The sequence below is a fragment of the Bufo bufo genome, chromosome 6 (genome assembly GCF_905171765.1).
Source record: "Bufo bufo chromosome 6, aBufBuf1.1, whole genome shotgun sequence".
Classification (NCBI taxonomy): Eukaryota; Metazoa; Chordata; class Amphibia; order Anura; family Bufonidae; genus Bufo; species Bufo bufo.
This window is the reverse complement of record NC_053394.1, coordinates 85,624,499-85,651,015: the sequence shown is the minus strand read 5'-3', so window position 1 is coordinate 85,651,015 and position 26,517 is coordinate 85,624,499. Positions and strand designations below refer to the sequence as shown.

Here is a 26,517-nt window from a genome sequence, read left to right as displayed (position 1 = left end):
ATTCTACTAAATAGGAGCAGTGCACAATACACAAGGGATGGAGCGTTGTTGTTTTGGTGCCGACTTTCAGCGCCAAAGCTACAAGGTAACAGGTAATTGATGGTGGTGCGGATGTCAGGCCCCTGCTGATCTGATATTGGTGGCAAAATCATGAGGAACTCCTTTAACTGAATACATTGAACGCATCCAGTCTCAATCGCTCAGTTAGTTTTCGATTATTACGTTTTCCTAACCAGGTAGAAAACTCCAGCTTAACTTACTTAGTCATACTTTCATTTCAGGCAGCGTTGGTAATATGATCTAACCAGTTCTAAGCTGAGGAATAAAACACACGTCTTTAAAACATGGCCTAGTGTTAAACAAGAATTAAAAGCCCAGACCCAAGAGCCTGTGTTCTCCCTAATGACCCCACTAACCTCCCTATGGCTCTTCTCAAAACTGAAAGATTTATACATTAAGAGGGTTTACTAAATGAATTCTGCTCCAGAACACACGTCGTCATTTTTGCCTAATTTTGAAATAATATTCTGGTTTGTTTGGTGCTGGATTATTATTTTTTATCGATTTTTTCTCGGTTGCATGTATAAAGCACTTGATATATTATACCCTATGGATTAAGAGACTATTGTGAAGGCCTTTTCATATGGTTGTCTCAATTTATAGTTCTAATAGGATTGTCTGGAATATTTGACATTTACATTTTGCATTTACATTCTAAAATAATAATAACAATGACAATAATAGTATTCCACATAAAATATCAATTCTGGAGCGCCGGAGGCTGCTGAGAAGAGCTGGTGGGTGAGAGTGCCGCTGTTGGACCCGCACTGATCTGATATTGATGACAACCTCTTTAATGCGAGGGGCTATCACATGGTTTTTAGAAAATAGGCATGCATTTGAAATAATGAGCCTTGTGGATGCAAATTGCCCATTGAATTCTATGTACAGTGTTCAACACATGGATGCATCTGTCAGATGGACATATATCTATATTACAGCCAAAACACACGGTTCAACTGCGATTCTACAGAACTGCGCAGGATTTGTCCGTCTGGGTCTGCCAGTGTAACGTGGCCGTATTCCAGCTGTCTGTAGCAGGTGCCTTATTTCCAGTCTGCGTGGGATCTCTGTATTTCCTGCTTATGGTCTTCACAGGAGATATATGGACTCCATTAAGGCTGAGCACATGTCCATGTCAATACAGCTTCTGCTGCCGTATAGTTTTGGGTACAGTATATGATCATTGTCGGGCGGCCTGCACACTGTCAGGTTTTGATCAGGTTTTCAGGTGCAGTTTTGGAGCTAAAACCAGATGTGGATTGTAAAGGGAGAGATAGTATAAAGGGTACGTATATTCTACACTTTTTTGAATCCACACCTGGTTTCAGCTTAAAAAACTGCATCTGAAAACCTCATTCTGTACTGGCAGTCTTAGGCCACCTGCACACTTTGCGGAATACGTGTGGTTTTTCTGTGCGGATTTATGCGCGGGAAAAAGCACAGCATAGCGCAGTACTAACGGAGTGAATGAGATGACACAAATCTCATGTATACTTTACAGAGGAAATCGACCTGCTGTGCGGATTTCAAAATAAATGTGCTATTCATTTTGCGGGTTTAGCTGCGAATTTCACCCCTTTCAATCTACGGCAAAACCGCTGCACCAAAAACCGCTGCTAGACATTGTGAATTTTGGTGCGGATAGGCTGCAGAAATGCAGATAACTCTGCACGAATCTTATGTGCGTTCACCTGCACTCGTGTGCAGGTGGCCTTAGGGTGCCCGCACATGGTCGCAGGTCTACGTGCAGAGGATGACACAAATTTCAGTGCAGATTTCTGCGCGTTTCTGCACCATATCCGCACCAAAATCCGCAATGTCTAACAGCGTGTTTTGGTGCAGATTTGATATCGTTTGTTTTGCTGCAGATCTGACCCTTCATTGGAAAAACACAAACATAACTGACATGTCGTGGATTTGGGAATCCGTACGGCAGGTCAATTTCTGCAGGAAAAATTCGGAAAAGTCTACATGAGATTTTGTGTAAAGCACTCTGCCGGTACTGTACTGTGCTGCAGTTTTTCCGCACTGGCCTTAGGCCTCATTCGCACATCCATGTCTGTTATATGCCAGTGACGGCACAGTCCATGTTTCATCAGTGACACTGTTCATGATCCATCTGTGTTTGAGTCGTGTGGTTCCATGATTTTCAGTCTATGTATCACCAGTGTTTCACGGACACTGCTAGGCTGGAAGTTGGCTTCCAGAGCATTTACGATCTGGCATCCGTGTTGTGTGCATGGTTTTCACGGACCATAGACCATATTATGCATGAGGGATCCGTGATCACGGACAAAACAGGGCATGCTTCGATGGTCTGTGGAAAACCACTGATGTGTGAATGCACAGATTAAAATCAATGGGTACGTGTATAGTGTGGAGAGAACTTGTGTTTTCAAGTTCGGAGTACAAGGTTCGGGTTATCTAAGAAATTCCGTTATAGATTCCGCTACCATAAACCATAACTTATGGTCCGTGGTAGCGGAATCCATAACGGAGTTCTTAGATAAACCCAACCTTGTACGCCGAACTTGAAAACACAAGTTCGCTCAACGCTATACGTGTGCTGTCTGTGGAGACCACAAGCAGCAGAAGACCTTGATTCACTGACGTTATTCCTCCAAAGCTCCTTCAAACGATACAAACAATTGGTTCATAAACCAAAAGCCGTAACCTAAAACACAGCTGACACATTGTGATATTGCAAAACTAAGTCCTTCGTGACAGGTTCAGCACTGCTACATCTGTATGTGCCTGCTGGATAAAGGATAACCACGATCTTATGCTAAACGAACAAAATCAGAATGACTGCTGCCTGCTGTGAAGACTGATTGCCGGAATAAACATTTGTGTGAGCTTGTTACCGAGTAATTATTGTAAGACGTGGATCAATCTGGCGAGGGGGAATTTATACCTATCAGGGAGAACATTAAAACCACCTGTCTGAGGCCGAGTTTACATGGTGCCGTTTTTAAAAATGAATCAGAAACAATCAAAAGCATGCATTTTACCACCATTGCACCATTTTTTACGGGTGGAACATGTTAAATCAATGTATTTCACCTCTATAACTGCATTGGCAAGTACCACTTACTTTTAACATGTTTCACATATAAAAAAATATAAAAAAATTTAAAATTTGTTTTTTTATGCATTCTCTACTACGTGCTGTTGAAGTATTTTTAAAGAGCAACAAAATTGCAATGTGTAAACCTGCCCTAAAATTGTGTAGGCAGGGACGGGACTACCGCCGTGGCAGCCATAGTGGCTGCTGCAGAGATTGCAGTGGCAGGGGAGCTCAGGTCATTATACTCGGGTCTCTCCTGCCAGTGAATACACACAGTAAGGGTCCATCCAAACGTCTGTAGTGTATTGCGGATCTGTAAATTGCGGATCCGCAATACACCCGGCCGGCACCCCTCATAGAACTACCTATTCTTGTCCGCAATTTTGAAGCCGCTGCCCGGAAGTTCGGGGCCGAAGCCCGGAAGTTCGGGGCCGTGCTCAGGAAATGTGGATGCGGAGAACACATGTGCTCCCTGCATCCATTCCTGCCCAATTGAGAATGAATGGGTCCGCACCCGTTCACGATATTGCAGAACGGATGCGGACACATTTGCAGACGTGTGAATGGACCCTAATAATGACTACTATGTATGTGCCCAGGTGAGGCCTGGATGTCTCTATATGGCCTGGGCCTCATTACGGGGCGTAGCTAGAAATGCATGGGCCCCATAGCAAAAAAAAATTATGGCCCCCCCCCCCACATATCTATCGGGCCTCACACCACCCCTTCCAGAGCTCCCACCCAAACACCCATCCTAGATCTCCCACCGAGCAGTTTCACACTTGCAAGTAGTTTCACACTTGCGGCAGGACGGATCCGACAGGCTGTTCAGCCTGTTGGATCCATCCTGCCGCTATTTCGCCTTGCCGCCACTCCATCCCCATTGACTATAATGGGAACAGGGACAGAGCTCTGGTGCAGCGCGGCAGTGTGCGGTGAAAGGCTGGCGGCCGAAAAGTACTGCAAGTCCGACTTTTTCGTCTGGTGACCTCTCACCGCGCAGTGCTGTGCTGCGCAGGAGCTCCGCCCCCATCCCCATTATAGTCAATGAGGACAGAGCAGCGGTCCAGCGAAATAGCGGCAGAACGGATCCGACAGGCTGAACAGCCTGCCCGATCCGTCCTGCCGCAAGTGTAAAAGTACCCTTAGTCTGTCATATAAGGGCATTGGCATATACTTCTGCTGTGGGCCACAGCAGAAGTATATGGCAATCGTCCACCAGCAAGGCAGCTGGCACTGGGATCTCCATGTTATTGGTCAGTTAATACATCAGGGACCCCCTGGCATAGCTAAGTGCAAACTGGGTGATCCATAGGCAGGACTGAGTGGCTGCCCTCATCCACCAGCCCGTCCCTAATGCCAGTCAATACCCCCTTAGGAAATCTCTCATCAGATGTCAGAGCAGCAGCGATCGATCAGCCAGGATTAATGTGCACAGTGGGAGGCCTCCCTTAGGCAAGTGACAAACTGCCCCCCTCATTATTAGGCAAGTGACAAACTCAGCTCTGCTACATCTACAATGAGCAACTACAACAAATGTAATGCCAAACTGCAGTTCCTCTATGTGATGCCTTGGATAGCTTCCACTGGACCCATGGAACTGCAGTTTGGCATTACATTTGTTGTAGTTGCTCATTGTAGATGTAGCAGACTGGGTTTGTCACTTGCCTAAGATTGAGGAGGGGGGGGCAGTTTGTCACTTGCCTAAGGCCAGGGTAAGGGGGGCCTCCCACCCAGGCTGTGCACATTAATCCTGGCTGATCGATTGCTTCTGGCCTGCTGCTGTGCTGCCTGCAGTCACATCTGATGAGAGTAGTAGTACTGACTGATATTTGTTTCCTAAAAGAGGGGGACGGGACGGGTATTGACTGGTCTGGGGCTGCTGGGCTTAAGTTATCACTATCTATGTCACCGCCACCGGTGCTCCCACCAGGCGGGTTAGGGCCCCCGGACTCACTCAGGGAGGGAGTAGGGACAGTCACAGACACTTAGACTGGTCTGGACCGGACCACCAGGACCCCGGTCCGGTCGGATGGTCCGTCCAGCCACTCTCACTGCAGCAGACAGGAGTCAGGCAGCGGCGCAGTCGCACTCGTCGCAGGCTCAGGATAGGAGAAGGGGAGCTCTCAGCCAGGAGAGGAGACGGAGTCAGTCAGATCAAACAGTGAGTCACTCGCACAGTCACTGGCAGCCAGCACCGCTGCACACAGCTTCCCCTTTCGTCTTCCGACCTCAACTGAAGCCGCTCCCCCTCCCTCCTCACTTAGCCTGCCCTGCACAGCGCGAGTCACGCATGGCCTCGCCTCCGCTCCGCCCCCTGTGAATCTGATTTCACTCATTTATCAGCTGCGGGCCGCATTCTCCTGGCTTGAGGGGGCCCCGTGGGCCCCCCTGACTTAGGGGCCCGGTCGCAATTGCGACCGCTGCGACCCCTATAGCTACGCCACTGGCCTCATTCCTCGGCCTGTGCTCTCCCCAGCTGATGAGATGCACTGACAGCTGTTTGAGCAGAAGAGCATACAGGGCGAGGATCATTCCCCAGCCTGTCCTTGGTCCATGTGCTCTCTCAGCTCAGCAGGTGCATTGACGTCACTGCATCACACCTGCTTTGGCGAGCGGGATGTGCTCCGTTTTTGTCTAAAAGGACATGTCAGCAGATTTGTACCTATGACACTGGCTGACCTGTTACATCTGCACTTGGCAGGTGAAGGCATCTATGTTGGTCCCATGTTCATATGTGTCCGTATTGTTGAGAAAAATCATGTTTTAATATATGTAAATGAGCCTTTAGGAGCAATGGGGGCGTTGCCTTTACACCTAGAGGCTCTGCTCTCTCTACAGTTGGCGAGCCCTCTGCACTTTGAAAAAGTCATCACACCTGGCCCTGTCAAACAAAGTAGAGAGGGCGCGGCAGTTGTAGAGAGAGCAGAGCCTCTAGGCGTAATGACAACGCCCCTGTTGCTCCTTGAGGCTAATTTGCATATATTAAAACTTAATTTTTCTCAGCAATGCGGGTACATATGAACATGGGACCAACACAGATGTCTTCAGCTGCCAAACGTACATGTAGCAGGTCAGCCAGTGTCATAGGTACAAATCTGCTGACAGATGTCCTTTAAGAGGATCCTGACGATAGAATTGTATTAATTTAGTAAATGCATGTAAGTGAAACCTTGTATTGCACTGATGTCTTTGATGCATGGCTCTCTCCTATTCCTATGTGTCTGGAAGATTGCAAGGCTGCTAAAACATGAAATAGTATCTCGTTTTCAGTGCTACCCCGTGTGCTGCAGCAGGCTCACTCCCAGGAGGGCTTATAATGCTGTACTTTTCTGAGCCGTCTCCTTTCTGGGTCACTGGAATATGATTTGGGGCAACCTGTATTTTATTTTTAAGCCAATGCATTTAACTTCTGGCAAACCGTATAACACAGGGTTGATTCGATCCCCGAAGAGTTTATATACGTATTTACCATTTCTCAATGACGCACTCTTCTTTTTATCTTTTTATAGTCAGCTTGCAAGTAAAATAGCTGCACCTTCAATTATTAATATTTTAGCAAGTGTGTAGTATTTCTATATTTATTTTATTGTCAAGAGAAGCAAAAAACAAACCAAAAAAAAAATAATGAATTCTCTGAGGAGGTGTTGTTCATGTGTAGAAAATGGTCTTGCTACTGTTTCCTCATTTGGACCAATGGTATTCTAATTACAAGTAGAAATACTGAGCTCAGGAACCATGCATCTTGTGTCCACCTGGGTACTTCCTCAGGCTCACAACTACTTGACAAGTAGGCATACAAACCACTTTCTACCTTAATTAGAACTTTTTTGTATACGGTACCTACTTCTCATGTTGTTCTGGACCTGAGAAAGTGCCTGGTTGGGCATAAAAGGGGTAGTTTGTGATCCATCTTCACCATTTTAAAATTGGAATAAAACTAGTTTGCATGAGGAGTGGACACACAGTAGCAAGACCATTTTGTACACTTGAACACCACCACTACAGAAACCTAACTTTTCTTGTCTCCTCTTCTGACCAGACCCTGATGAAGGACCGGTGACTGATTGGCAACTTTGCAGTTCCAGTAGATGTAGTCTGTAATAAATGCATACAAAAGTTCTGTGCCAGTCTACACAACCGACAAGGAGAGCATGATTTATAGCTGGTTGCCACCTTTATTTACACTGACAGACGGACCAGAAGGACCATTTTTTTTGTTTTACCTTATGCTAGGTTCACATCCTCATTCAGAAATCCAACAGGCTGTACTAGCAGATGAACAGCCTACCGGAGTTCGTCACATCTGACATAGCTTAACTATAAAGGGATCCAGCCGCTTTCTGGCAGAAATGCCAGCTTTTGGATGGACACACTGAAGGCATCAAAACTATGAATCAAACAAGTGTGAAACAACTGAAAATATGTCATATTCTAGGTTCTTCAAAGTAGCCACCTTTTGCTTTGATTACTGCTTTGCACACTCTTGGCATTCTCTTGATGAGCTTCAAGAGGTAGTCCCCTGAAATGGTTTTCACTTCACAGGTGTGCCCTGTCAGGTTTAATAAGTTGGATTTCTTGCCTTATAAATGGGGTTGGGACTATCAGTTGCGTTGAGGAGAAGTCAGGTGGATACACAGCTGATAGTTCTACTGAATAGACTGTTAGAATTTGTATTATGGCAAGAATAAAGCAGCTAAGTAAAGAAAAACGAGTGGCCATCATTACTTTAAGAAATGAAGGTCAGTCAGTCAGCCGAAAAATTGGGAAAACTTTGAAAGTAAGGGCTATTTGACCATGAAGGAGAGTGATGGGGTGCTGCGCCAGATTACCTGGCCTCCACAGTCACCGGACCTGAACCCAATCGAGATGGTTTGGGGTGAGCTGGACCGCAGAGTGAAGGCAAAAGGGCCAACAAGTGCTAAGCATCTCTGGGAACTCCTTCAAGACCATTTCAGGGGACTACCTCTTGAAGCTCATCAACAGAATGCCAAGAGTGTGCAAAGCAGTAATCAAAGCAAAAGGTGGCTACTTTGAAGAACCTAGAATATGACATATTTTCAGTTGTTTCACACTTGTTTGTTATGTATATAATTCCACATGTGTTAATTCCTAGTTTTGATGCCTTCATAGTTATGAAAATAAAGAAAACTCTTTGAATGAGAAGGTGTGTCCAAACTTTTGGTCTGTACTGTATATGCAGGGTCATTTTGGCCAACTAGAGGATCCTCCAGTGGGCCCAGTCTCTAAAGCCATAGTGGGCTCCAAAGATCTCGGAAGAAAATCCCATGTGGAGCTGCGTATGGAGCTAAACATTTACAAAGTCTTTGATTCTAAATCTGTTAGACTTTATCGATGATACTGGGGTTGAGTCCTGCACATATTTTCCTCTGGTGGGCCAAAGTAACCCTAGTCCGCCACTGCCTGTACGTCCCCCAATTAAGACAATAATGACTTTGCATTTTTAGCCTCCGGTATAAGGAATATGCATATATATATATATATATATATATATATATATATATATATATATACCTTATATGTATGTAGGTACAGTATATTGTAACTTGTAGTTTTTGGGCACCAAAGCATAGTCAGAGCTCTCAAGCATCAATTATAATGTTGGTCTTCCGTCCTCATATGAAGACCTTTTCAGCTCTCGTAGGCTCCAGGGCTTGTGTGCTGCTTTACAGTTAGGCAACAGAGCGGATATACAGGTCTACAATAGTAAGACAGGAAATCTAAAGGCAAATTGACATCCTCCTGCAAACTTTCTAGCTACTGCTAATGAGGGCAAAGCATGGCTAGATAAAAGAGCATATGTAGCGACAAGAAAACAGATATCCATGCCAGAACAAAATTGGAATTCATGACTTGCAGCATGGTATCTGGAATTGCAATATCTAAATAACTGTATCAAAGTGAAAACAATTACTATGACTCCAAGAAAATAAAAAAAATAATTCCCTTGTCCCCCCCCCCCTTTTTTTTCAGTTTCAATGGCTTTCCTCACATATCTAGGAGAAGTGACAGATTGGACATTCTTATTCCCACTGCAGGACTCGAAAACCTCCAACACAACAAAGAGATTTCCCTCAGCTGCTTCTTTTTGCTGTAGGTAATTTTGAGGTGTCATTCAAAATCTCCTTTCCAATAACAAATGCTTGAGGGAGCTTAGGTGATTCAATATATCCCACTACTTCAGGTTTAAAAGAAATGGACATACAATAACATGAAACCACCGAAAATCTAACCGCCGTGATTGTTTACAATATCATCTGTCAGGTAAACCACAGATTCCTCACTGGACAAGCAGACTTACAGCGGATAGGGGCTGAAGTTAAATTCAAGTAAGAAAAAAACTTAAAAAAAACGAATGAAAGCGCAATAATGACAAATACTTTGTTAGTAGATGATTGAAAAGACATTCATACTGTCTGACCGTCTAGAGAATAGGAAGGGAACATGAGAATAGAGAAACCTGCATGTAGGGAAACAAGTTAAAGGTGGGTATTTATTATCCCCTGTATGCTAGAAAACTGGTGGCAAAAGTTACATGTCATGGTTGTGCAAAATCTTTTCACTTTTTTTTGGCCCCAATTGCGACTTTTCCAAAAAAAGGTTTAACAGCAGGGCCAGTTTAGCCAGCCTGCCACATCTGTCATAACCTACACCAGCTCCCTAGCTTATGTAGATTGCTGTTTTGGCGCACAAATCTGCACAACTATTGCCTCTTAATAATTGCACTGAATCTGAAGCCAGTGGGGACAGATTAAAAGGGTTGTGTCATACTGTATGACTAGGATATGACATCAAAGTCAGAGGAGTGTGGGTCCCACCCCTGAGAACCGATTCTGTCTTCACAATGGGCCCCCGAATATGAAGGAGAGCGCACTGCGCAATGAACAGTATGCTCTCCATTCATTTCTATGAGAGTTCCTAAAATATGTAGCCATGCAGGGGCACGTGGCTATTTTTCGAAGTCAAATAGAAGAGAATGGAGAGCGCACCGCTCTATTCACTTCTATGGGACTGCCAAAGATAGTTGAGCCAGCTCTTGGCTATTTTAGACTGTCCCACAGCAATGAATAGAGGGTGGAGTGATGAGGGAAGCGAGCTTCAGATGCTACATCCGAAGTGGCTTCATTCAAAACAAATAAAAGCAAATTAACTAAAAATAAACAAAATCTCTGGGACCTGCACCTATCTCAAGAACATGACCCTCAACTTGAGCGGAGAGCAGCCAAGCATGTGTGGCCACTAGTGATGAGTGAAGCAAGCTTCGGATGCTAAATCCAAAATCGCTTTGTTCAAACCTTCAGGTTAATACTGTACAGAGATCCGTCTCCATACAGTATTAACATGTATGGGCACGGCTTCAGTTCTAACTAGTCCCTCGGAACCAAAAGTGAGTTTGGTTCCAAGTTTTAAAGTGGTTTTCCACTTTAAGAATCAACCAGCGAAGTTATTCAACGAAGTCTTGTGCGACTTTGTAAATAACTGACTTCCATACTTTTTAATACTCTACGGAGACGGACTTAGGTTGGATTGGCCCCTATCTCCACAGTCAGTGAGAAGGTAGCCTATAAATATCTCATACCAGCGTTTGTTACTCAAGTCTGCCCACTCCCCCTGATGAAGCCAGATTAGCTGGCGAAACATGTTGGGGGGCAGTAATTAGGTTTTATCTGCTCAACTTCACCAGTGCTAGACTGAATTCTGTGCTCTAAATGTCAATCATTCAGTGCGGACTGTGGTTGTTCCGCAAGTTCCCGCCTAAATTGTGGGGGGTCATTAGTAATAGGGCACAGTGCAATACCTCAGATAATATAGCAGGGGATCTAGGAAAGGCAGTGCGGGTCAGTGCACCCCCGCCTGCGCTCCTGCGCTTTATACCAGTCTTAAAAAGCACTTGTGGGGTATAGCTAATTTTAATCTTTCAGTTAGCTCATATATGTTCACCTTTTCCACTTATTTTTAATAAAGTAAAAGTAAAAGCTAAGTTTTAGTGTCTGGGACAAGATTTGTTAGTAGCCCAATTGGCAAATTGTTTGATATATTATCAAACCATTTCCGGACAGGGTCCTCTCTAGATTTGGTGGCAAACTTGCTTATAAGACAACAGAATTAGTGCTGAGCGAATCAAAGTCTAATTAATTGACTTCGATACGAATTTCATGAAAAATTTGATTCGTCACAAAGCCGAATTTTCTGGTGCTTCGTGGTAATGAATCTATTTTTCCTGAAATTGAAAAAAAAAACTAAAAAAACATACTCAACTCATTCATTTGCTCAGAGTGGCCATCGTGATTGAAGAAACCATGCAAAATGTCACGCGCAGTGACGTGAAGTGTGCTGACCGGGCGCAGTGACATCATTACTGATGATGACACCATGCCTGGCAGCGTGATGGCGTCATCACGTCATCGTGCAGTTTCTTTAATCAAGGTGGCCACGACGGCTTCTCCAAGAGCAAGCGGATAAGGTGATTTATATATTTTTTTAACCCTGATTAATCACTGAAAGGCCTCAATTTTAATTTCAGATGCCACAGTCAGCGATGAATGCATCTAAGTGGTTCAATGACGGGGGCGGCGCAATTGTCGTTCCCCATCATTGCACCTGCTGCACACAATGGAATGTGAATCATGACAAAGTAATTCGTAATAAATCAAATTTCTTTAATAACTTTGCTCATCTCTAAACATTTTGGATCTAATTCTCATAAGAGAAGCCATGATGCAAATACGAGTAGAGCCGAACTAATGCAAGTGTGAATAGAAACTCATAGAGGTCCCATTGGATACACAGACAAAATGGAAAGTTCATTGGTGGGCAAGAATACATTTTTCCCAATTTTTGAACTTTGACAATATGCTTACAATAAAAGACAGAAGAGAATCAACTGTGTATACAGCGCTGACTCCAGAAGTCTATAGTAATAAATCTGGCCGCACACCTGTAAAAGTTGGACCACACTGAAATCTAAACAGCCTGGCTGAGGTCAGTGGTAAGTAGAATGTAAAATAATCCATGCTAAAAGACCTGGCAGGGACATTGTTTTCTTTTCTTTTAGGAAAATCAGACGCAGCCATGAAATCCAGCTTCAGTGAGGTGAAAAGTTTAGGAAGAAGTTGAGATGTCAAATAAAGTTTAAAATATTGTATCTTTAAAACAATAACAGACTTTGGTCAGGTTGGAGGTGGAAATGTGCACCAGGAACGTGACCCTTATCCACCATTAGCTTTCACATTTACGAGATTTTCGATACAGTTATGGAAAGAAAACAGCAGTTTATGCGTCGCAAATCCAAGGTATTTAAACCATTAGTGGGTTTTTGATGATCAGTCAAGATTATCCTAATATCTCAAGCTTTAATGTTTAGAATCTCTGTTAAGAAACCACACACATGGACTCTATAAATCCTCCATTAAGTCTAGATGTGTTCCACATGTTGAATACAGTTCTATGTAGTTATTTGTGGTAAATCTGATGAATTAGGTCTTGTGCACAAAGCCTGCAAGGAAAGGTATTGAGGCAGCACAATTCATTATTATGGAGCTGACCAGCCTTGATGCACATTTATGGGAGATTAGCTGCAGTATCCTGGAGCAGCCACTACGCTTGGCTCAGTTCAAAGTTTTAGTTTGACTGTTTCTCTAGTACACAGTATACATTTTTAAACAAAACATTAAAGAGGATGTCAGAGAGAATTAAAAATCTCAAACAAGCTCTCTAATAACCTAAAATACTTCGTCGTAGGAAATCATGGTATACTCCATTCTGCAGGACCGATCACTGCAACGTTAGTCCGGACGTCCTACCATTGACTGTTTACAGACTACAGTGATGACATGACAAAACTGTCATGTGACTGCTGCAGGCAACCACTATTCTACAGCTGAGGACAGTGATTGGCTGCAGCAGTCATGTGCCAGATCCCAGCACTTCACCGCTGCAGTTTGTAAAAATAAATCAGTAGCAGGAGGAGCGGACCAGCACTGCAGAGATTGGTGCTGGAGAACTGGTTGAGTATAACATGTTTTTCTTTTTTTTTTTACTTTAAACTAGAGATGAGTGCAGTATTCAAAAATTCTATTCAGCTGTTTTGCCAAATTTTATACCAAAATTCACTTTGTGACAAATTCCGCATTTCTTTGTAAGTAGTGGGTGCAATGACAGGGAGAGGCAATTGCACCCCTCCTGTCATTGCACACCTCAGATGCGGCATCTGACAGCAATAGCATAGTGTAAAATAGAATAAAAAAATACTTAACTCATACATTTGCTCGCGACTGGCCGGTCGCCACCAACTTAAATGAAGAATTGGCGCGAAATCTTGCACGGTCCGTGATTACGTCATCACGACGGCTGGCGCGACGACATTATACGTCACGTATGAGGTAAGTGTTATTTTTTGTTTTTTTACCGCCATTCAGGGAAAATCGATTCGCTACCACGAAGCACAAGGCAATTTGGATCCACTTGGTGGACTTTGATTCGCTCAACACTATTTTAGGCTATTGGAGAGCGTGTCTCAGATTTTTGTATTATCTCGGAGAGCCCCCTTAAGTCAGGTTCACACTGGACAGTTTGGTACAGTTTTTGATGCATTTTGTGTACATTTTTATTAGCCAAATCTAGGAAGAGGCTTTTCCAGTTTCTGTTTCCGCTTCTTGGTTAGATATAAACACGCAAAAAGACACATCAGCTTCTCCACTGGGTGAACTTAGACTTACCTGTCAACCACCACTTGTTGAGCTGAAGCTAGGCTTCCCTTCACCCAAGGTGAATATTTATTTCATGTATGTGGCCAAGGATTAGTGTCTTGTTGCCTGTCCAGCACCTAGCACTGGGCACATGTCCACCAGATTCTTCACCAGTTAGGCTCCTTTTTGCTAACTTATCCTGACCAATCAGTAGATGTTCCATCCTCATGGAGTAATCCAACTAACACCACAACCAAGAACCGTTCTATACATACAATACTTTATGTAATTAAAATGATATAAGCAGGAACATCTGCCTGTACATCTGTACACAGTATCATAAGCTTCCTCAGTAAAAGTAAATACTGTAGACATGTTATAAACTTTACACCCTCAACACTTAAAGGGGTTGTCCTATGAAAAATATTCTATATTTTTCAAACCAGCATCTGGATCTGAGTACTTTCTTAACACCAAATGCTAAAAAATTTAGTATAACCATTAGGTTATTCACAAATATCTATATATTTAGGGCCACCTGCTGTTCTTTTCATTATCTCTCTGTCCACCTCAGTAACATTGCTGAGGTGGTCACACATGCTCAGTTTCATCCTTCAATTGACACCAGCTGCATCTTCTACAGTTAGAGCTAGAGAGCTGCAGCAGAAAGGACAGGCCCTTGAACATGACAGGGGAGAGAGCTGCATCAGATAGGACAAGCCCCCTGAGCCGTGATAGGGAGAAAATTGCAGACTAGCTGCAGCATAAGGCCTCTTTCACACAACCTATTCTTTTTCCGTTTGCGGGCCGTTTTTTGCGGTCCGTGTACGGCCCGTATACGGAACCATTCACTTCAATGGTTCCGCAAAAAAAACTGAATGTACTCTGTATGCATTCTGTTTCCGTATTTACGTTTTTCCGTTCCATTGAAAGATAGAACATGTCCTATTATTGCCCACAAATCACGTTCCGTGGCTCCATTCAAGTCAATGGTTCCGCAAAAACACCACGGAAAACATATGGAATGTACTCCGTATGTCTTCCGTATCCGTTCCGTTTTTGCGGAACCATCCATTTAAAATTTTATGCCCAGCCAAATTTTTTCTATGTAATTACTGTATACTGTATATGCCATACGGTAAAACGGAACGGAAAAACGGAAAGGAAACGGAAACAGAACGGAAACAAAAAAAAGGAACAACGGATCCGTGAAAAATGGACCGCAAAATACTGAAAAAGCCATACAGTCGTTTGAAAGAGGCCTAAAGGACATGTCCCCTGAGCTGCCAGCTTGAAATAAAGCTATCAGAGAAATTGGGGCAATGAATGGTGGGATCTCTGGATCCATGTGAGATACAGGGCTGCCTCAAACTTTGTTAGAAAGAGATTGTCAAGTAGTATATGATGTCTGATATTTTACATTACTCATAGGATAACCCCTTTAAATAAAAATAAAAAACATGGTCATGCTCTGTCCCACACAGATTACATATCTATATAAGGAATATATCAGTAATACAGAATTCAAGAGAGTTATTTCTTTTTACTACAAAACTGGAAGTAGCCAAAAATGCAGACCATAGAGCTGAATACGTTTTTTTTCTACTGACTATGCTCCACTCATTTTCCTCTACCAGTACCAATAATCCTTGGAGCTGAGCTGCAATACCAAGCACTACCTATGGACAACAGTGGCGCTGTTTCTGGCAAAGTAAATAGCAATAAATAATTCCTCATTTTCCATTTTGAGATCCACACCCATATTCCTAGAAGATAATCGTACAAAGGTGTAGAAGCGCTCACCAGTGTTACAATATTCCATTAACTTTGGAAAGAAATGAAAACTTGGAATGAAAGCAATGTATCTTGTTTATAACAATGGCATCGCTTCCCCTCTGTATCTTGACAGCACATCAAATATTTACAGGGCATTAGCGAGACCAAACTGTGCAGATAATTAAGAGGGCGAAATCTTACTTTTTACAGTTGCTGTGCGGGTGCAGTTGTAGAGTATAGCGAGCTCTCCGAATACTTTTCCTGGTCCCATGGTGCATAGCTTTACACTTTCTTTTGTTACTTCTACCTTGCCATCTAGAAAATAGAAAGAAGTAATAATAATAAAAAGTTAGTGTATGAAATAGAAGTGTAGAAGCTTTTTTATTATTATTATTTTTGTACTTTTCAAGCAGAAGCATTAAAAACACATAAAACAGAACTGATAAAATATATAATTGAACACTCAAGGGGGAGATATATCAAGAATCGCGTAACCGCATGCAAGTCTTGATCTCTCTGCCTCTTAATATATTAGGCGTATCTCTGCCCTGCCGTGCGCTAGATACTGAAGTCTACGCCAACCACAGGTTGGAGTAGACTTCATCTATAACTTCCGCCAATTTCTGACGAAAGTTAAAGTAAATGCGGATGGTGGTGCGAAGCCTCGTCCCTCCTGCCAAGCCCCACCCCTTTTGTGGCACCTCAGAAAAGTGGAGAGAAGCTTAAAAAGCTACAAATTATGGTGTAATTATGGTGTACATTTTATACGCCATAATGATGTCATGAAAAGCATAGTAAAATGTCCCTCACTGAGTTGAATTATCACATACATTGGTGGCCATTTACTACAATAGCCAACCATGCAGCTGTACAAAAGTGAAGACATTACCAGGCGTCACTTAGTTGGAATATTGAGTCGGACACTGGAGTCACAGCCTACAAGTATTGAGGGTCAGTTATCAAACTTGTGTAAAGTAGAACTGTCTTAGTTGCCCATAAGTGATGAGCGGCAGGGGCTATAATCAAATTTGCGATATTTGACAAATAGTTTGTAGAATATTCGGCATATATTAGCGAATATTCGAAAAAAAACGAATATATAGCAATATATTGAATATATTGCTATATATTTGTTTTTAGAAATCCTAGGAAGCCTGGACAGATAAGAACTGATTTTTTGGGAACCAGACACCCAAAGCAGGGAGGAATCATGTGTTCACTTCAGATGGATGATGAAAAATGACGAATATTCTAAAAAAATAATATATAGCACTATATTCTATATATATTGTTTTTTAGAATATTCGTCATTTTTTTCCATCTGAAATCATGATTCCTCCCTCCTTAAGTTGCTTGTGTGCCAATGACTCATTGGCCCACAAGCAAGAAGCAGGAAGGAATCATGTGTTCAGATAGAAAAAATGACGAATATTCGAAAATCAAATATATAGCACTATATTCAAAATATTCGTGAATTTTCAAAGTGCCGATATTTGCGATTAAAATTTGTAATTCGAATATTCGCGCTCAACACTATTGCCCATAGCAACCAATCGGATTCCTCCTTTCTTTGTGGACAACTCCTTTGGAAAATGAAAGGTGGAATCTGATTGGTTGCTATGGGGCAACTAAGCTAGCTCTACTTTATACCAGTTTGATAAATCCCCCCCATTGTTCACACATATTAGAAAAAGTATTTATGATACAATATTAGGCGGACAAGACATAAATCTAGTCACTTTTGTCTAATGTGACCTGTAATAAGCAGGTTTGGTGCTAATCATTGTCTCTTTAGTATCAAGACAAATGGATTAACAAGAGTCACCTCTCCTGACATGTCTTAGAAACTTCTTGGACTCTCTATGTAATAACAAGTGTGGATCATCTATACTTAAGTTTACGAATAAATTACAAGCAGTGTGCAATAAAAGAAAGGGCTGGGTGTTACCAGTTGGGGGGGTGTCCCTTCACAGTCGGAAAGTGTCGGTACTGATTGGATAGTGTCAGGGAACCTTCTCCAGCTGGACTTTTAATGCAGACTGATAGCAATTCCTTCATAACTTCTAGCAGGAATAATAAAGGAATGGCACATCACAGGGCCATAAGTAAAGATGCTCCAAAATTGTTATTACAGATAGATACTAAAACAGACGTCAGTAGATGTGACAGTAAAACAGACGTCAGTAGATGTGACCGGTCCTCTTGAAATAAGGCTCAGCAATTAATTAGGTACAGTTCAGCCCAAAATGTAATGTACTACAATAATGCAATGAATTTAGAGGTTACATAACTAAAAACTGATACTGTGCAGCTGTAGTGGTGACCGTACTGCCCATTGCTAATCTGGGAGACGAGGGGCCGTGCTATAGGTCTGTTGTCAGCTGTCGCTAATCTGGTTCTATCCCTGGTACCATACTTTAAAGAAGACCCGTCACCACTCCTGATATGTGTTCTACAGTGAATGCTTGTCTTCCCCATAATATAATCTTATCGTGTGCCATCCCTCTTTAATTCCTTCTGGAATTTTATAAATAAATACATTTACACAGGGCTTTTTTTCTGGCGGAACGCACCGGAACGGCGTTCCGCCACCTTTTGACATCGCAAGCTGCGATGTATCAGCGGGGAGGAACTGGGAGGAGGAGCTGGGGGCCGGTGCGTTCACTGTGCTCCGGCCCCCAGCTGCAGTAGAGACTTATAAAATGTTTAATTAAATGAATAATGATTCCTGCTGCCCCTCAGTAGTATAACATTCAATGTATTTGTACTCACAGCCGGCTACTGACATCGTAATCCAGGCCGGCCGGGTAGACGAGCGGCAGCGTCACTGACTGACGTCACCTGCCTGGGCCGCCTGCTTCATTCATAAAGTAGGCGGCGCACTCACGTGACGTCAGTCAGTGACGCTGCCGCTCGTCTGCCCGGCCGGCCTGGATTACGATGTCAGTAGCCGGCTGTGAGTACAAATACATTGAATGTTATACTACTGAGGGGCAGCAGGAATCATTATTCATTTCATTACACATTGTATAACTGTACTGGAGCGACAATGGGGGGTCTGTGGATGACACTGTTATGGGGTGGGGGGGGTATATGGATGGCACTGTTATGGGGTGGGGGGGTCTGTGAATGGCACTGTTATGGGGTGGGGGGGGTCTGTGGATGGCACTGTTATGGGGTGGGGGGGTCTATGGATGGCACTGTTATGGGGTGGGGGGGGTCTGTGGATGGTACTGTTATGGGGTGGGGGTGTCTGTGGATGGCACTGTTATGGGGTGGGGGGGTTTGTGGATGGCACTGTTATGGGGTGGGGGGTCTCTGGATGGCACTGTTATGAGGTGGGGGGGTCTGTGGATGGCACTGTTATGGGGTGGGGGTGTCTGTGGATGGCACTGTTATGGGGTGGGGGGGTTTGTGGATGGCACTGTTATGGGGTGGGGGAGTCTCTGGATGGCACTGTTATGGGGTGGGGGGGTCTGTGGATGGCACTGTTATGGGGTGGGGGGGTCTGTGGATGGCACTGTTATGGGGTGGGGGTGTCTGTGGATGGCACTGTTATGGGGTAGGGGGGTTTGTGGATGGCACTGTTATGGGGTGGGGGGGTATCTGGATGGCACTGTTATGGGGTGGGGGTGTCTGTGGATGGCACTGTTATGGGGTGGGGGGGTCTCTGGATGGCACTGTTATGGGGTGGGGGGGTCTGTGGATGGCACTGTTATGGGGTGGGGGGGTTTGTGGATGGCACTGTTATGGGGTGGGGGTGTCTGTGGATGGCACTGTTATGGGGTGGGGGGGTTTGTGGATGGCACTGTTATGGGGTGGGGAGGTCTCTGGATGGCACTGTTATGGGGTGGGGGTGTCTGTGGATGGCACTGTTATGGGGTGGGGGGGGTCTCTGGATGGCACTGTTATGGGGTGGGGGGGTCTGTGGATGGCACTGTTATGGGGTGGGGGGGTTTGTGGATGGCACTGTTATGGGGTGGGGGGGTTTGTGAATGGCACTGTTATGGGGTGGGGGGGGTCTCTGGATGGCACTGTTATGGGGTGTGGGGGTGTGTGTGGATGGCACTGTTATAGGGTGTGGGGGTGTGTGTGGATGGCACTGTTATGGGGTGGGGGGGTCTGTGGATGGCACTGTTATGGGGTGGGGGGGTCTGTGGATGGCACTGTTATAGGATGGGGGGGGTCTGTGGATGGCACTGTTATAGGATGGGGGATCTGTGGATGCCATCCCCAGATCCTCCACCCCATAACAGTGCCATCCCCAGATCCAGTGCCATCCCCATCTGGGGGGTTTCTTTGCTGGGCTGGATTTTTAAACACCCCCCCCCCCCCCCCAATTTTACTTGCGGTTCTAGGGTTGGGTAGAGGGGGCGGTCCTAGGGGTGGGTAGGGGGCAGTCTTAGGGGCGGGTAGGGGCGGTCCTAGGGTTGGGTAGGGGCGTGGCCAGGGGAGGGGGGGTGAGTTCCACCACCTTTTCTCTGAGAAAAAAAGCCCTGCATTTACAACTGGGAGTTACCAGTTGGGCGTATACCTACACACTGTGATCATGTTAAATCAGTGCTGGCATACACATACACATATGAAAAGAAGAATGGTAACACCCAGTTGTCAGTCTATTCATATATTTCTAGGAGGAATGGCAGAAAACAGAGTTCTTAGAAAAGATGGTCGGCTCAGATCAGTTGATTTCTAGACCTTACTCTAAATTTGTTGTACAGATTCCTATGCTGCAATTTTTAAAGGGAAATATATGCATATTGTATATTTTCTACCAGGGGGGTCTTGCCTCATAGCGGTTTTTAACCTCACTTAATATAATGCTTTTCTATGACAGTGGATAATCCCTATGATTTAGGTATTTAGGTACAGTATAGTTGCTGCTTGGCATACATTGCTTTGTCCTTTATGCATCCATAAAGCCAGCAGCATTTGTGCTGAATTAATGTTCCTCTCCTTGGAAACATATATTTTATGTATGAGGGAATATATGTAGCCCCAGAAGCGCTGTTAAAACTCTGACAGAACATAACTCTGATACACGTTGTCATGTTAAGTATGGCACAGCTCCTGGCATTTCCCATGGCTCATCATTAAAATCCACAGTTTAGCCTCACCACCACAGCTAATTGGTATTTTTGTCAAGACAAACAACCCACGAGTGACTCAGTAGGTCTGCCTTTTTGCACATCTAACAGGTCCCCATACTTTTGCAAAGCTCTTCTAATATTCTTGAAGAAGTTTTGAAAAGTTTGGGGTAAATTCATCTTGCAAAATTAGAATATAAAACATGAGTGACTCTTTAATTTACCCAATGGTAGTATTAAATGATGATCTATATGACGAGTTTTTATGAAATGTATTAAGAATAGATGTAATCCCCCCTCCCATTTTGCTATTTCAGAAATAAGCCAAGGTCAGTTTACCAGTAGAATCAATATAATCAGAAACAGCAGACACAGGGTTAACCAGAAACTAGCGATAAAGAAGGATTTTCCAGCACCACTTCTTTCTTGAGTGATATTTTCTTTGTTTTCAGTGACAAAAAGACGGCAATAAAACTTCACAGGTCCTGGTTCAATCTACGCGTTTCGAACAGATAAGTTCTTATTCATGACTTAACCAGAAACTAGCCACAGTTAAAATACCAGGAGGATCAGAAGAATCCAAATCAGCAAACGAGAGGTTAATCCAGACACGAGCCATGGTCAGTACACAGAGGGTAAATAAGCAGGTCTAGAGCTATGACAAAGCACAGGATGCATATGTAATAACCAGCAATGAAATAGCTTAAATACCCCACCTAGCTCTAGGATTAGATGTTGAGTCAGGGACCTGAGTGGCTGGGCTAGCAGACTCACTTATAGGAGGACCAGCTGGCTCTTGACTAGTTGGCATCTCAACCGTCCCAGCACAGCGATGCACAGAATTTATACTGGGAAAATTGAGTGAGCTTTGCTGTGGCCAGGATCAGGGGAACCTCCATACTTGAGATCCTAAAGATGGGACCCACATCTATCTGACATGTGAATACATCATAAATGTCTAAAATGAGAATACCCAGTTTGTCTCATGAAGGCCATCATTCTGGAAGACCCTCTAATTTGTAGATGGCTTTGGCTGACCACTCTATGGAACTCCCTATTCTGGCTCATAGCGAGATATTGCAAATGGAGGATTTACCACTATGAAGTCCTAAGACGGCATATGGAAACGGATTGCCTCCATGAGATAACACCATTTTGAACATTAAGCGAGCCCGTTGAGAAGTGTTAGGCTTTTAAAACCCTAGCAATCAGCAGTTATTGCCATGAGAAGTTGTGACCAGCCACAATTTTGGCATATCAAATGTAGTATAACATGGGTGCCATGGACAAGCAGGGTCAGCTACAACAGGAGACACTGATATTTACCCCTTTACTGGGCTGTTCTAGGATGCCCATTAAATGCAAAATTTCTTATTAATGGTAAGCACAGGTAGGCAGTGAATATATTATAAAAAAAATATAACTCAGAAATGACTATATTCAGTGCCTTGCAAAAGTATTCACCCCCCCCCCTGACTTTTTTTTCGTATTTTGTTACATTACAGCCTTTCGTTCAATGTTTTATTAATCTGAATTTTATGTGATGGATCAGAACACAATAGTCTAAGTTGGTGAAGTGAAATGAGAAAAATATATAAATAAAACTATTGTTTAGAAATAGAAAACAGAAAATGGGCATGTGCGTATGTATTCACTCCATTTGTTAGGAAGCCCATAAATAGCTCTGGTGCAACCAATTACCTTCAGAAGTCATATTAGTAAAATTATGTCCACCTGTGTGCAATGTAACTGTCACATGATCTGTTATTACATATACACACCTTTTCTGAAAGGCCCCAGAGGCTGCAATACCTAAGCAAGAGGCATCACTAATCAAACACTGCCATGAAGACCAAGGAACTCTCCAAACAAGTAAGGGACAATGTTATTGAGAAGTACAAGTCAGGGTTAGGTTATAAAAAAATATACAAATCTTTGATGATCCCCAGGAGCACCATCAAATCTATCATAACCAAATGGAAAGAACATAGCACAACAGCAAACCTGCCAAGAGACGGCCGCCCACCAAAACTTACGGACCGTGAAGGAGGGCATTAATCTGAGAGGCAGCACAGAGACCTAAGAAAGAAGACGCTATGTCTGGCGCAAACCCAACACATCACATGACCCAAAGAACACCATCTCCACAGTGAAACATGGTGGTGGCAGCATCATGCTGTGGGGATGGGACTGGGAAACTGGTCAGAGTTGAGGGAAAGCTGGATGGTGCTAAATACAGGGATATTCTTGAGCAAAACCTGTACCACTCTGTGTGGGATTTGAGGCTAGGACGGAGGTTCGCCTTCCAGGACAATGACCCCACACACACTGCTAAATCAACACTTGAGTGGTCTAAGGGGAAACATGTAAATGTGTTGGAATGGACTAGTCACAGCCCAGATCTCAATCCAATAGAAAATCTGTGGTCAGACTTAAAGATTGCTGTTCACAAATGCAAACCATCCAACTTGAAGGAGGTGGAGCAGTTTTGCAAGGTGAATGGGCAAAAATCCCAGTGGTAAGATGTAGCAAGCTCATAGAGACTTATCCAAAGCGACTTGGAGCTGTGATTGCGGCAAATGGTGGCTCTATAAAGTATTGACTTTAGGGGGTGAATAGTTATGCACATTGACTTTTCTGTTATTTTGTCCAAATTGTTGTTTGCTTCATTTGGTGAGGCACCAAAATACAAAAAAAGTCAAGGGGGGTTAATACTTTTGCAAGGCACTGTAGTATAAGAAAAAACATCACACAAAAGGGAGACTCTGACTCACATTCCAGGTGATTGCTATAAACTTCTTATTATCAAACTAATTCCAGGGCCCTGTATGGTGGTGCTTCAAAGGAGAATGTATTAAAGGAAATATCAGTTTATTGAAAGTATATTAAAAAAGATGAGCGATTCTTCATAAGAAATCTTAATTCAAGCCATGGAGATACAGTATGACAGTTATTTCTAAGAGGGGAAATTACTTTGACCTATAGGTATTATTTAATTCCATCTTTCTGTTTCTCTATTCTTTTGAACTTAATCTCCACGATGAGTGAGTCAGTCTTCATCGGGCCAGTAACACCACACACATAATTATCAAAGGAGACATGTCATAAGAATAAAGAGATGTCTAAGGTCTCCTAATACCTACAAAGTCGATGAAAACGGGAGCACAAAAATTTGTAAAATACAAATTTTTTATGAATTCACAGTTGCAGATAGGAAGCTCTGGTGACACTATAACAAGGTGAAAAGTGCGATCAATAATAATAATAATAATAATAATAATCTGTAATCTAATACATTATAATATATTATCTAATATCTATCTATCTACCTATCTATTTAATACAAAGAAAACAGCAGCACTAGTCAAGAAGGAGCAATTGCAGTGGGTTTAATCCCCCCAGGCCATGGGTTATATTATAAGCCAATGGAAGTACAATGAAAGGATGAGGCAGCACTCCAAAATAAGGTGAAAGAATGGTGGACCCGGTTTATTCATCTGTGAAAGGCCTTGTTGTGTTGGGCTGAGACTTTGGGGGAGAATAAAGCAAGTCCACCAATCTTTCACCTATTTTGGAGTGCTGCATCATCCTTTCATTGCATATTTATCTATCTATCTATCTATCTATCTATCTATCTATCTATCTATCTATCTATCTATCTATCTATCTATCCTTCTACTATCTATCATCTATCTATCTATAATCTATCATGTTTCTATTCTGTCTAATAACTATCTGTCTATCTATCTACTGATGTAGCAAACTTTAAGTGCTAAATACACTGGGGAGACACCAAACTGGTGTGAAGTAGAACTGGCTTAGTTGCCCATAGCAGCCAATCAGAATCCACCTTTCATTTTCCAAAGGGGCTGTGAAAAATAAAAGGTGGAATCCGATTGGTTGCTATGGGCAACTAAGCCAGTTCTACTTTACACCAGTTTGATCAATCGCCCCCACTGTATCTATCCAATCATGTGTCCATCTGTATCTACATACCTGTATATTTGGATTCTGTCTCCCTTTACTTCATCCATGTCCTATCCCATCCCTTGGTAGAACTTGATATAATCTATCTATCTACCGGTATGTCTCCATCCATCTGTCTGCGTATCTCTGTACACCTCTCTTGTCTCTTGATCCGTCTATGCCAAGTGATATTACACAACTTACTAAATGGAACTAAAAAATGATAAATATTTTGTGATACAACTTTTTCTTAAAAATGATTAGTAAATTCAATGTTAGATATATTTTAGAAACCTTAACAATCTTTAACGGTGGTTTGAGAGCAGCAGCCAATAAATAAGGTACAATCTAATTACCAGGAGCATTGTCAGCGTTAGAGCACTGGGGCATTGCCATGGAAAGGTCCTTCAGTTTCTTACAAGAAGAAGAAAGCCTCTGCTGTCCACTAAGACATCCAGTACTGAGAATACATTAACGCGTTGGTCTACATGAAGATGGAGACCTACGTTGATGGGGGGGAACAGCCCAGCTTAAAGATATCCTCTGACGTCTGAGCAAACTAATTCTTAACATACAGAGGTGTCTAGCAGTGGTGCACATGAGGCACATGAGGCACAAGAAGAAAAACTGCACCCTAAGGTTGACTAATCTATACCCAAAACTGAAAAAGGCCATAAACTGTAATATTTTATACATGCAAGCATAAGTGATCGTGTACTGTACTCCAGCTCTTAAGATAAAAGCCGCTGGCTGCGCTGATATCGGCGACGTTAACACTGCCACCTGTGCACGTAGATGATTCCACGTTGCTGTGCTGAAGATGCCGATACTGGGGCAGCCGGTGGCCTTCATCTTCAGAGCTGGTGTACAATACATAATCACCTATGATTGCATGTATAAAACATTACCGTTTATGGGATTTTTACAATTTTAGGTATAGATTGTCCAACACCTTTAATCCGGTAATAGTGATTTATTTGGCAAATTACTCAATAATTTGAGCCAGTGGTGGGAAAATAAAGTATATACAAAATCACACAATCGGGGCATCAAATGTGTAAAAAAAATGGAATTATTGTAATTTTCTACATTTGGGAAATTACGGCTCCTCATTGTTTAACTTTAGGACAGCCCAAATTAAGAGGCATGAGCTTTTCAATAAATCTGGTGTAATTCACTCTGAAGATAATTTTTTAGATGAGACGCCAGTCTTAATAAATCTGCCCCAGATTCGGCTTCACGGCGAATCAAATTTAGCCTGAAATTTGAATCGAAGTCCATTTCGATTCACTCGTCACTACTTATAATGACCATGTTTTTCATCCCCCTACTTCACTGTATAGGAAAATATTAAAAATATATAAGGTCATTTGTCTGCCACTAAAGGGAGTTTAAAAACATACCACATTCTGCTTTACCATTAGGTTTAATGACCAAGCAGTCAGCAATAAGCTCCTAAGCTCCCTCTACTGGTGGTTGCAGGCAGCAAAATAATGTTCTAAATCTATGCAATTGATTTAGAGCTCAGTATCAGGTTAGCAAAGCTCCAAACTTTGAAATTAAATAGCACAAAAAAGTTGACCTCATTTACATTAAAAGTAATAAACACTACAGGGTTGTTTAAAAAATGAAGTGTTATGGACCTTCCAGGGATGCCATGTTTCATACATTAGGAATGTTACCAGTTCAACATTTTTAAGGAGTATCTGTCGCCTATCCTGACGTGTCTTGTTTTATTAAGTAATTTTATTCCCTATGATATAACATTTCTGGAGCATCTTTTCTTATAACTGTATATTGTTCTGTTCCTCAGTTATTACTACTGGAAGGTTACTAATGATTCTGTAAC

The 26,517-nt window shown here is 42.9% G+C and overlaps 1 protein-coding gene across 3 annotated transcripts in view; it reads right to left on the bottom strand.

Annotated features, from left to right (window-relative positions):
* PRKG1 (protein kinase cGMP-dependent 1) overlaps positions 1–26,517 on the bottom strand; it is a 1,174,838-nt gene that overhangs the window by 603,440 nt on the left and 544,881 nt on the right. For all 3 annotated transcript variants that reach the window (XM_040435670.1, XM_040435671.1, XM_040435669.1), the window contains exon 3: positions 15,817–15,930. In XM_040435670.1, coding sequence (XP_040291604.1) covers positions 15,817–15,930 — 114 coding nt within the window. The remainder of the gene's footprint in view (positions 1–15,816; positions 15,931–26,517) is intronic.